Source organism: Haemaphysalis longicornis, unplaced genomic scaffold (assembly GCF_048455015.1).
Source record: "Haemaphysalis longicornis isolate Haplotype H1 unplaced genomic scaffold, Haemaphysalis longicornis Haplotype H1 scaffold_3, whole genome shotgun sequence".
In the NCBI taxonomy this organism is placed as follows: Eukaryota; Metazoa; Arthropoda; class Arachnida; order Ixodida; family Ixodidae; genus Haemaphysalis; species Haemaphysalis longicornis.
In genome coordinates, this window is record NW_027526335.1 from 86933010 (window position 1) to 86945991 (window position 12982).

The window sequence follows — 12982 nt, forward strand, 5'->3', positions numbered from 1 at the left end:
AGACTCGGCGACGCGGAGCTTGCGCTGAGGTGGTGCTGCCCTCGTGCGGTCAGCCCCCCCCCCCCCCCCCCCCCCCTTAACTACGCGTCAGAAAAAATCCCATGCGCCGAGCCGGTATTGCGAAGGTCGTATAGGGAGCGCCGGAGGAGGAGGGTCGAGTCCGGCCGTGGAGATACTTGCAATCTTTGAATACACTTATACACTGCATGCTTCGCCCCTCCTTAAGTTTCACGTGTCTAAATGGCCCGAGATTTTTTTTTAATTTGGAGGATTATGCGCCAAAGCTACCTTTGCGCTATGAGGCGCGAATGGATGATTCCAGGTTAATTTTTACCACCTGGGAATCTTTAACGTGCGCCGAAATATCGACACATGGGCGCTTTCTCTTTTCGCCTCCATCTGAAAAGCGGACATCGCTGCCGGGGTCGAACCAGCGTCCTTTCGCTCCACAGCAGAATAGGATGTAGATTGTATGAGAGGATAGCAAGTGGAGTTAGGAGAAAGAGAGCGAAAGAAACATAGTTATAACTGTAACTTGCAGGGTCCGAAGGTATCAAAATGCTGCTGGAAAGAATTAGTGGCAGCGCCAATACTGCTGCGTGAAGGACTGCCACAATCGCGATTGATTGATTGATTGATTGATTGATTGATTGTGGGGTTTAACGCGCCAACGCAACGCAGGCGATGAGGCGCGCCGTAGTGGAGGGCTCCGGATTAATTTTGACCACCTGGGGATCTTTAACGTGCGCAAGAAGAAGAAGAAGTTAATGAAGATGAAGAAGAAGAAGAGGGATTTGTAGTTGTCGCTCTCTTTCTAAAGTCAAGCATAGCACTACTGCAATCCCCCTCTAACACGTAGTGATAATAGAGTTTACTTTTGATTCCATGTCAGCAAACTCCCTAATGTATTCATTCCTTTCATATGCCCAAGTAAACATCTGCGACAATCATGACTCCGAACCTGTGAAATTTCTCAAGTCATTAAGTTGCAAAAACCCGCTCCTTACTACATATATATGGTTAGACTTCACTTCAAAATTTATGTGGAAGGCCAACGCACCTTTAACAGCATAACAGTGAATGTTTTGGCCTGTTGAGTGGCCGGCTCCGTGCTAGACATTTACAGGCCTCTGCCTCCTTTTCCTCCATCCCAACAACACGTTTTACTTTTCAGCACCAAGCAAAGCTTTTATTTTGTCCAAACTCGCGCTCTCCAGCAAATCTTCAACTGCCGACCCAAATAAACATGCCCGCTCGGGAAGGCTTCTCTTTCCTCCTATAAGAGTGAAGAAGCGCAGCTGGCTATGAACTCAAGTTATCCAAGTCCTGTGGGTCCTCCAAACCTCTCCAACTCAATTTTAAATATTTTGTTCCTATTCTCGCAGGGCTAGACTCTACTTCTATTGGATCTCCGAAGCGTAAACCGCGGAGTCCTGTTCAATCATGCGCTTATTCTCCACCGAACGCGAGTTCTTGTGTAGAAACGAGCGTCTGTCGAGAGCGCATACCTGCGGGCACAAAAAAAAGTGTGGGGGCGGGGGGGAGGAACTCCTTCAAGGCGCCGTTGAAAGAAATGTATCATACTGCATTTTTTTTTTTTTGTATAAATTTCACTTCTCTAGGCACTTCTTCTAGGGCATCTGCCGGAGCAGCGCTGTGTACACATTTTTGTACTGCTGCGAAGGATGCCCGCAAGTGTGAAACCAACATATCAAGGCAAAGGCGTATTTTTTAATGCTTTTGTGTTTCCGTTAAAGCACCACGGTTAATTTAAAGTAATCTCGAGCGATTTCCGTACATAACTGCCCTTGTTGGGACTAAACATGGCTTCTTCTGTTGCCTTTTACGTCATTAGGACTCTCTACAACCTAAACGGGGAGTATTAACAAACAGAGCGCAGAGCCTCCATACATGCAGTGTCATCCAGCTTTAGAGATTTACAGCTCTGCGCATGCGTTGATGGTCCACAAGTTTCGGAGTAGTGCCTCTGTTAGATCGGATGCCACGGTTGGTGAATCAACGCTGTATATCTATTTACTTTCGTTTCCTCGCAACCGCTCCCAAGCCGGGCAAGGAACAAGACAAGAGCTTCGCGACTAACTTTTCGTATCTCAAAGGGTCTATAGCGGTTACGGCGCTGCTACGCCGCCTGGCTCGTTTTTTCAGATAATAGCCGTGCATACGTTCCGCCATGCTGAAATACGAGCATTGAAATTCGCTGGGAGAAGTGAGCCACAGCGATTTCATTGTTTTACAGCAAAGCTGTTATCCTCTAGTGGGTCGGAAAATTTTGTGTCGTAAACAAAAGCCCAGGCAGGACCCAGCAGTTCCCGCCCAAAACGTCGAGCGCATGCTTCCGGCTAATCAGGCATAAAGCATAGAGCTCAGTAACCCTTTTAAAACCACCACAAAACAAGCATCGAAACCGCATTATGAGTGACGAGGAGCCTGTGAACAATAGGACACCCCCCTCTCCCCCCCACCACCACCATGTATGTGTTCCTGGTAAAGATTATCTTTCCAGATTGTGTTTGAAGGCTAGGCAGGACTAGTGTCACTAAATAGGGCATTTCTTGCCCCGGAGACAGACCGCATGCGCCAGGCTACGCAGGACCCAGAATTTGCCGCCAGAGAAGCAGAGCGCAAGCAACAATCCCGCCGAGACGACGCGAAACCTTTCATCCCGTCCCCCACCAACATTTCTAGCGGTTTATAACACCTTCGCTGGACATCCACTGTCGCACGGCGGTATGGCGACCTTTTTTTTTTTCTCTTGGCCACCTTGCCACAATAAAGTCATCGCTCTCACTCTCCCTCTCTAAACGCAATTAAACTGTCAAAAGTAAAAAGAACATGCATTGCGCGATCTGAGCTTTGCTGCGCGAAGTTGTTGAAAGGTGCATCTAAATAACTGACTACACAGCGTCAGTTTGTTGATCAGACATTCGATGGAAGAGTTCAGCGGCAACACTGCGCAACATGAAGTCTTGCAGCGCGCTCCGTTGTTCGTACTTATTCGTGTTCACTATATGCTTGTTCCCTGTGGCCAAAGGTCAGTTGTTGCGTGTCCCCGTGGTTCGCAATTTCAAAGTAAAAATTTTGAGCCTAATTGCATACATATGTTTATTTTGCAAAAGAAAAGCCGACTAAACTTAGATTTTCTTTTCGCTGTATCTGCTCACAAAACTTTCAGGAGCCACCCCGCTCCTACTGTGGACGAAAGGAACGAAATTGCGATTCGTTTATCATGAACACTTTGACCCTTTGACAGTACACGTACGGCAAAAACCCTCAAAGGGTGAAAGACCGTCAGTGAATTAGGCCTAAATTTCTTTCATAACTGCGTTCAATCTATTTACCCTCAGCAGCCTGCAGACATCGCTCATAATCGCGAGCGATGTTGAACAGTTCCCACAGTGCAGTGTCGGCTAAAGATGACCATTTAGAGTTCTACGAATTGAACTTCAGCTAAACCTGGTCAACGCCGCCTGTATAATCATTGCCTAACGCGTGAGCGAAAAATGGCCAAACAGCCACTCTCCTATCGCTCTCTCCTACCCTTTCCCGCTCCGTAGCCTTCATGCGTGCTTTCATGTCCGCCGGCCAGCGCCACTTCTCGGAAACTATACAAAATAGTTGGAAGCTTGTTTAGCGTTCCCCAGGCGGTGCTCCTACGCCTTCTTGTTTTTCATCATGCCTGTCTGTCTGTCTTACTCTGTCGCTGAAAAAAACCGCCTTTGCCACGGAGCAAAATCACTTGTTGTGCAGCAGGCTGATGCCGGCTTTGCGCGTTCCCCACTCCGAAAATTTCGGGGCCCGTCATCCAAGTCGGTAAGACTTGGATGACGGGCCCCGAAATTTTCGGAGTGGGGCATCACCCCTCTGTCCCCTCCGTATTTCGGTCTTGCTTTGTTCCCGCTTTTCGCACTCCGTATCAGTACGCACATTTAAAATTGACGACTACTGTAACGCACCCGGACAGCGTGGCGGGACCCTCAGCTGCTTATCCTTTTGTTTTCTATAATCTTCTGAAATGTACAAGCACGTGATATTTTTGGAAAGTAATGGTAGAAGTGAGCGCCTGAACAAAAAATGTGCACGCAATTTTTTCTTCCCTAAATTCTCCAGAGAGAAAAAATATCAGTAAAATAATGGCTGTACCATCCGAAAATATCGTTTTTCTGTTCGCTCTTTGTCTACCCAACAATTAATATGCTCTTACACTATTTCAGTTTCGCCTCCGTCGGTTATCTCTGGAAAGTGCAGCAAATATGAAGCGAGTGACACGTTGAATGAAATCCCCCGAGCGCCCATAACTAGCGCCCCGTCGCGGCTAAGATGTGAACGAAACGGCTCTCAGACCCCAACAGGCAGCTGACAGACACACGTAGTAGAAGTGGGTGCAGCGTTCGCGACTCGCGAGCAGTGACGTAAGGCGGGATGTCCGCCGACGCGCGCCACATAGCGGATGATGGCCTCAACTAAACGTCCCTACCCTTCCCATTGAAAAGCGCTCGACGCGTTAGGCAATGTTTATACAGGCGGCGTTGACCTGGTACATACAGTCATATACAAATGAAATGCAAACGCGAAAATAAACCAGCAGACGCAAAACTCAAAAATATTGTTCGTAGAAGTCCAGTAATGGCGCGCCGTTGGTATACTTGGAAAGCCGTATTTCCCAAATTTGTTACTGTTTTTAAGCCAAGCGTCAATATGGCTTGCATGGGAAGAAATCGCGCTATTTGTGTGTTCCGGTTCATATGTTCGTGGTGGCGTTTCATTTGGCCACGACTGTACGCCGTATTGCAAAGTTTCGCAAATCTATTGATTACGAATTGATCGCGAATCGATTGATTACGCGCCGGAGCTACGAATGGTCTCCGAAGTGCGCCGTAGTGAAGGGCTCCGGGCTCGTTTTACTGAAAAGTAGCCACCTCGGTAGGGATCGAGCCCGCATCCTCGTGGTTTTATTGAAATTACCGGCGAGGCGCTGCACCATGTGCCGCCTTCTCAACCACACGGGCGTTTTTTTTTCTTTTTTAAACACGAAAGTGTTTTATTTCGGGGTACAAAAACATTTGAGGGACGTCATACCCGTCACGGAAGTGACGCCAGTACAACGAAGCAAGCGGCCTGTAAAGAGTGCACCCCTGCACATAGGGTCCTCTTGCGGGGAAGCAACCTTTAGTACCAAAGAGTACGTTACACTTACGGTTGTTCGTTTTCGGGTTTTATATTTTAACACGAAAGTGTTTTATGCCGGGATACACCAAGATTTTCAGTGACGTCATATCCGTCACGGAAGTGACACCAGTACCTTTGCCGAAGCGACCCACCAGCAGTACGTCGCTCGCCAAGCACACCCACAAGACAGCCACCGACCCGTAAATATCATGCTCAGCTGCAGATTTCGCTGCACATTTAACTTTCGTGTTTTACCGATTCCTATGACAGAGGAATCAACCACATTTTTTTTTTGGTTTCTTTCCTCTTGTCTTTATTAGTAAAATATCCTCCGAAATGATGGATTCAAACCCGCGATACCTCGTTCTCAGCAGCAGTATCAGAACGACATAACCACCACTGAACCACAGCATCGGGCTTGCTCAACAGACGCGTCTAGCGCTTCGCGGCAAGTTTTGGTCTGTTTTTCTCGCATCCGCATTCCCGTCCAAACGAATTACATTTGCCCTGCCGTTGCGTCGAGCAAATAACTCACATCCGACGAACGCAATCCGCGCGAAGCCCTCGAGCACGCCCAATCTGCGCGCCCTCACGCAAGAGTATACCCAAATGCATGCTGGTACCCCGAAACTATAACTCCACCAAGTGGGGCTCAGATGCCGGTCGCTCCTTCTCTGGTTTGGGAAAACTATTTGCCCGATCATTTTCTGCCGGTTTTATTTCGGCGGAAAATGAGTCTGCATAAGTGTGCTGTACTTGAACACTCAGGGTAAAAAAAAAGCTCTAGAACTTCTGCCTCACCGTCTAAGTTGGTCGCTGTGCTTCGTTCCAGGGAAATGGCCCTGGATTTGCTTGCCATGTGCGAGGGGGCCCAGGATGAGAGGACGGAAATCCTCGCCGGCAGCGGCTGCTCCTTGGCCGAGAGGAACGCTCTCCACGAAAAGGTGATCGTTTCAACCAGCTTGTTTGCTTGCTTCGTATAGAAAGACAGAGAGAGGTTTGAGTGAATACTCAAGAGGTTAGCCCCACTAACGGCGGCGCTCGCTTCTTTAGATGGTGGTGAATACAGTGGGCGAAGGAAGAAAGGGAGAAATACTGAGGTAAAAACTAATAAAAAATATGGAGGACAAAACTGTATAAAATTAGTGTGGAGCAAAAAAAAAACGTGCAATAACAAAAGAAATATATCTGGGCACACCAGGGTTGGAAAATTTAGGACAACCCTGCTTGGCTCGTACGTTTCCCGCTTACTTCTAGCAAAACAAGATGAGTACTGAGTACGAGTATTCGGCTCAATCCCGGCACTTTCACTTTTACTAATTATCTAAAAAAACTCTGCAGCTACAAGAGGAGGCGTCATATCTATATCGATGCTATACGATCCGGTCTTGCGTGGAAACATTTCGCACCTATACCTTTCCCGTTTGAAACTATCACCGGAAAGTGTGTGAAAAATTTTATCCGCCTCCTAACTCGTCCACTGCGCAACGTGAAACAAATAAGGGCAGTCGGCAATTACTTTGGAAAGCTTTATAGAAATCGCGTGATTTTTTATTGCTGTCAATTCTTCCTTAGGTCTCCTTGCCTCCCGTCGAAGAATGCTCATCGCTCGCGCTCCAGCACGAACAAGATGGCGACACTGTCATGTCCCTTCAGTATTACCTCATCTCCGAAACACAGTCGGAAGCGCTCAGGGTCGGCATTAGTTATGTCAAAGGTAAGCTATAAATGCGATCAAACGGGTTCTCCCGGACGATGTATACACAAAGCCTGCAGCGGTAGCATGACCCGCCCAGAAAAATATCCTGCCATGCCAGTACCATCAAGAGTTATAGCAGAGCCGAGAAACAGTTCCGGTACGGCGACCGGCACATGATGAATGCACCTGTACATGCGCACAGCAGCCGGTTTCAAATCTTCTGAGCACTCGCGGTATTGCCGGTTCACGTCAGCCGTCTATCCATGAAGGAAGAAAAAAGTTCTATGCAACTGTTCTACTATAAATCTCAATTCACTGAACAGCGCGGCTACTTCGGTGACTACTTTTCTTGGTACGAAAACAACTGCTGCACCTTATTACCAAAGAGCATAGAGTGAAAAATTTGGTCCCGGTATGGTACTCGGTAGTCGACCGCGGTGCGACTCCATGTGCGCAGGAGAGTCGGAAAGGCTTTGGGTGCATGCACTGGTGCATTCATCGCGTACCGGTACCTTTACTGCACTCTACTATCTCTCCAGTTATAGTAGAGAGAAGAACCGATGATGCCGGTACGGTGCATGGTTGTCTACCGGCACCACTGCCCGGGCGTAGAAGGGGCAAAACTGTTTATACCGTTACCCGTTATCCACTCAGCTATGACCGCTATTTCACATACCGTTGTGAGACACAGCACTTCATCGGTTTCAGTTTTGTATTGCATGTGCGTTGTACGAGTGCAAGGGGGCTAGAGCCCGAAGGACGCCTGGTCTATCAGTTTTGTATTACCGTATGTGCATGTGCGCGCAAAGCTATAAAGTGTAATCTAACTTAACAAATATGTATACGCCAGAGATGTAACAACGCGTGAATTATGACTGCTAATGAAATGTTTGCTATGCGGTTTATGTCCCCCTACTGCCGATTATTTCAGGCGCTGCGTTAATTACGTTCAGCCGGAATATCGACCGTGCGTCGATAATTCAGCGCACGTGAAATGTTCCCAGGTGGCAAAAATTAAACAGGAGACTTCCACTACAGCGCGCCTCATAGCCTAGGTGTTGTTTCAGCGTGTTAAATCCCCCAATCAATCAAATTCCGAAGGGCTAGAGCAACTACGTAGTATGTTAAGATGCATTGCAAAGAAGCTGCTTGAGCAGGAAATAGAAACAGTTTCGTTTGGTGACTCGCGGCTACTTCGTACATACATGCATTATCATGCTGCGTCCTCCTTGTCGGAGCGAACAGTTATCGGGCAATGCATCGCGAGGAACACCAACCCCCCGCGAAGCTAACATTCACTCTACGTATGGCCTTAACGCTAGGCAGCAAAGGCTTTTCACACGTTTCTTCCAACGGGTTTGCTATGTTCCTTGATTCTTTCCCGGTTATCACGTATTGGATTATTTTATCACGCGTTTCTCCTTCTAAGAGTCCAGTTACATGGCGTGATAAGACCACCCCAGCCCTTGCTTGATCCGGTCGGAGGCGTCTGAAAAACGCATCTCCACCCATGCGGAGTTTTACGTGTCTTTCTTTTTTGCACAGTTTCTGAGCAATGAATTTGTGGATTTTTTTAGAATTCCTAATTTGTTCACCGCTCTTCACATTCATAGCATTCGCAAGCAGTGCGGTCCGTACTGATTTGCCCGGCCTAACACAAATACGCCATTACAAATAGGTGCCACTCAAATACAAATTATGCCACTTTGCCCTCTTCGACAACTCTACAACCAAGCTGGGTTTAATATGATTCATTGGAATTGCTCGGGTGACCAGGAGTCGCAGTAGCGAATGATATGATATCCACTTCCTCATTCTGCGGCAGTTCTGGTATTCGCACAACGAGAGGCTGTAAAGCGAGTTGAAAGGCGAATTTTTTTTTAACGGGGCTGTGAAGACAAAAGAGAACTTTGTTTTATTTGAAAGTTTTGGCGTTTTATATATATATATATATATACATATATATATATATATATATATATATATATATATATATATATATATATATATATATATATATATATATATATATATATATATATATATATATATATATATATATATATATATATATATATATATATATATATATATATACACAGTCGAACACGGATATATCGAACTCCAAGGGGATCGCGAAAGAATTCGATATATCGATAATTCGATATATAAAATACGCTTATTTGAAGATTATCTGACAACTCCGCATATCACTGAGAGTTTTCTGAAGTCGTGGAAAACGGTAGTTCACCGTTTTGACCCTCAAAGCACGGAAAATCAGAACCGCAGCATGATGACCACCGCACTTTATTTATCATTTAAATGCCTTTGAGCTTCGCTTGTTTTTTCTTCTGCGTCGTAAAGTCCGCCAAATTGTCTTCAAGATTACAAACACGCACAAATGAGAAAATCAACGCTGTACACTGTGCCACAGCAGAGGCGAATAACGCTGACGTAACCTCGGCGACAGTAGGCGGTTGGGAACGTTGTCAGGCACTGAGTGCCGTTATCTTCAGTATCCGAACCGAACACCTCCCCCATCTGGAGGCGTGCAACGAAGTCGCTTTGCACCCTACACGCTCCGGAAGAGCCGGGGCGGGTTGGGCTGCATTCGCCTTTACGTCAACGTTGACGCGTGCATCGCCCTCAAAACTACTGCTAGGAATTCCGAACGGCTTTTCAACCAACATCTTTTCAGCAGCCTGCACCCGACGAATTCCCGCCTTCGTTGCACCGAAATGAATGCCTTGGACAAAGCAAACATACAACGCCGCATCGGTCCCCCTGCACGAGCCACCAAACAGCTCAATCACAGAAAAAGAGTGCCTCCGGTCAATTTCTTTTGCTCCTTTATGTCCTTTCTCCCCAACCACTATCGGCCTTCTAGCTATCATGGAGTTGCCCCTCGTGCTAACGTGAAAACAGCTGTTGAAGGCCATCGAAGCGACATAATGCCGCGGACGCCGCCTTTGTCTCATCAAGCCAGGCAGCTTCTGCGATGAGTCAACATTATCATCAACTCCACCGCACCAGAGGAAGCAAACTTTCAGGGGCACCTTCGGCGGGGAATTCGATATATCGAATTTGCCCGTGATCAGGAGTTCGATACACGCGCACAACAGCCCTATACTTTTGCATGGGATTTTCAAGGGGATGTTTGTACTGTTCGATATAGACAATAATTCGATATATCCGTGTTCGATATATCCGTGTTCAACTGTAGTGCCCTCGGCGTTTGTCCGGCGGCAAACGATGCTTTATTCACTGAAAAATTAAACAATTTAAGCGAAAAATTTCAATGCTCCCGCCCATGGAGGAAAGAAAAGGTTCTCCCGCCGCATCGTGTGTTTCGTGATGTCGATAGTGACGTATCCAGGGCAGGGTTATATAAAAAAAAGCTTGTGTGTTGATTGAGCCTTCTACCCACGGAAAAAAGAGCGTGGTTATCGTCTTCCATCCTAGATGGCGTAACGATACCGCTAAAGAACCAATGTCCGCACACGGTCTTTTTTCGCTGACAGGAATTTCACCTGGCTTATTGTTACGCTTGATGGTAATCTTGTCGTGAAATATTGTGTATGAATTGACAGGAGGGGCCACGTAAGTGGCGGTGTCGATCGCTTATGCCACTTGGCCAGTGTAGTAATGTCAGAAAAAACCAACGCGCTCGACGGCTGTGCGGCGTCGGCCGGCATTAGTGCTCGTCGTACGCACTAGTGCTTCTATGTTTACGTTTTCGTTCATAAACTTCCTCGCTTAGCCCAACATTCTTACTACCAGAAGAAGAATGTCCACTAAATTTAAGTGGCAATAGATTGCTCCGCAAGCTTATAATCCCCGTTTAACTGTATATTTTGTCGGCCTCAGCAGTTGTTGCGCAACAACTGCCCATAACACGTCATAGGTTAAGTGCGGAAAAGTGGCTATGGTGTCGCATGTCTCTTCTCTGTTTTCCGCCTTACATAGCCTATTTGTGTGAAGTTTGCGTTAAAAGGGACGTCAGTGTCATTCTAACGAGGCAATTTTTTCAATGAACCAAACTTGCATTTTGTCTTCATGGCCCCTTAAAACAACGGACGTTGTGTTTGCCCCCTAAAAGACTTTAGCTCTGCCAAGCCTCATTATGGTATTTACCCCAGTAATGCTGAGCCGAAATTTGAAACGTTTCCCGCTACAGAGTAACCATTGACGCGGTACGCGTCGGTCCGAAAATGGTACGACACTGCAATGCTCGGATTCTTGCTTGCTTCGGTCCCTCGCGTCCTAAATTGTAACCGTTCTGTCACACACTGCAACACGTTGTACAAAGTGGACGTGATGTGGTATGTGAACAACCACCAACCCCGCGCTACTCTTCCCTGAGTGGTTGAGGGTTACACCCAATTTAAATGGTTGGCACAGTCCACCGTAAATGTAAACGGCGTATCACATGAAAGGTATCTGAACTCAGCGAAGGGTGGTATAAAAAAATGAGGGAAGCTCACACTAACGCGTAAGACTTGAACGTAGCGAAGCTGTACGCAACCTGCACGACCATCACGACGCTTTAAGTCCAGGATTGCAGCCGATTTGCTTCTTCTCCGCTGCCGCACCGGCCTTTACTCCAACCTTGTTGCTGTAAGCGTGAGCGTCTTTCATATCATTGGACATCACCTTGGAGGAGCGTACACTAAAACGCGTCTTTCTCGTTCCGAGCAAAAAATGCCACGATTACGGCGAACGCTGGAGTTTTTTTTTTTTTTTTTTTTTTGCCCATCTTTGCCAATCTCCCTAAGTGGATATTCTTGGCTCGACTTGGCTTGGCGGGCATCGCGAGGCAGGCACACGCGAGCGCTAGGCATTTTCTTTTAACGCCGCGAGGCCCGCGCCCACGTGCGCGCGCTCGGCAATTGCATGGTATTCTTAATTAACTTCGGACATGAGGATAGGATAGGATAGGATAAGAGCAACTTTATTAAATGCCGGCAACCGACGGTTTAAAGCGTCGTGACGTTGGCCAAGCGTCGACCCGGGGTTATGCCCTACTCTGCAATGCCCCAGTTTGGCCCGTTTGTGGCGGGTCGTGAGGCTTGTGCTTTTTGAGCGCACCCCGGGCCTGCTGGACGGCCCATAGTTGAGTGTCCTTGTCTGTACACTGCACTGCACTTTGAAGTTCGGGCGGGTATGTCCTGGAGGTAGCTTCGTTCGGGAACCTGGCACAGTCCCACATGATGTGCCATTGGTCCGCCGGACCCACTGAGCAAACACTGCACACACCACTCGGATAGAGTTCTGGGTGAAGCACGTGTAGAACTGCCGGGGCGGGGAGTGACCCGGTCTGTAGCTGCCTTAGGATGACGGCCTCCTCCCGACTGAGTGCCGGGTGGGGAGGCGGCATTTTCCGTCGGGCTAGGCGATAAGACTTAGTCACTTCGCCCTAACTGGCCATTCGGTCCTTGGTTTCGAACCACCAAACGGAACGGTCACTCTCGGGGGAGCGGAGAGTAAGCGCTCGCGCCGCCGAACGGACATGAAAAATTGCGATTTGCTAAACAGCTTCACTATTAATAGTAGTAATTTTACTAATTTATTAATTCATCTACCTGCAAATGCGCTCACGGGCATTGCGTAAGTACAGGAAACAATATGTACAATGAAACTAAATCTGCTATAAAGTTACGTTCAGTTACAGTGCTTGTTGATGTTGATTGACTGTGTTCCGATATGAAACATTCCAGTGCTGGTAAATGGATGGTACAAATGAAACATTTAATACTGGCTAGTTTTATATATTTATGACTAAAGCCCGTAAATGGCCGTTCTTGTGCAAATTAAGAATGAATCGTCGTAGAAACAGAAACTACCCAATGTATCACCAAGGCATATGATAATTACGACTAGTGATGTCTCAAACGCGAGTAGGGTATCACATTATATATCTATATAACGGCCGGTATAGGTGAAATCAATGGAAATGGATAAACCTGTCTAGTACTAACATAGGAGTAATCGGGCGTAAAAAGGAAGCAAGTATACCAGTGAACTACCAAATTCAAGGCCAGAGAGAACGTGGAGCATGACGTGTACCTAATTTCCAGGTCGTATGATAATGCTAAG

General features: G+C 47.1%; 1 protein-coding gene across 1 annotated transcript in view; it reads left to right on the plus strand.

Moving 5' to 3' along the window:
- LOC144174775 (WD repeat-containing protein 17-like) overlaps positions 1–12982 on the plus strand; it is a 122855-nt gene that overhangs the window by 76532 nt on the left and 33341 nt on the right. Inside the window, exon 20 of the mRNA XM_077703651.1 lies at positions 6020–6131. Within this exon, the coding sequence (XP_077559777.1) occupies positions 6020–6131 (112 nt within the window). The remainder of the gene's footprint in view (positions 1–6019; positions 6132–12982) is intronic.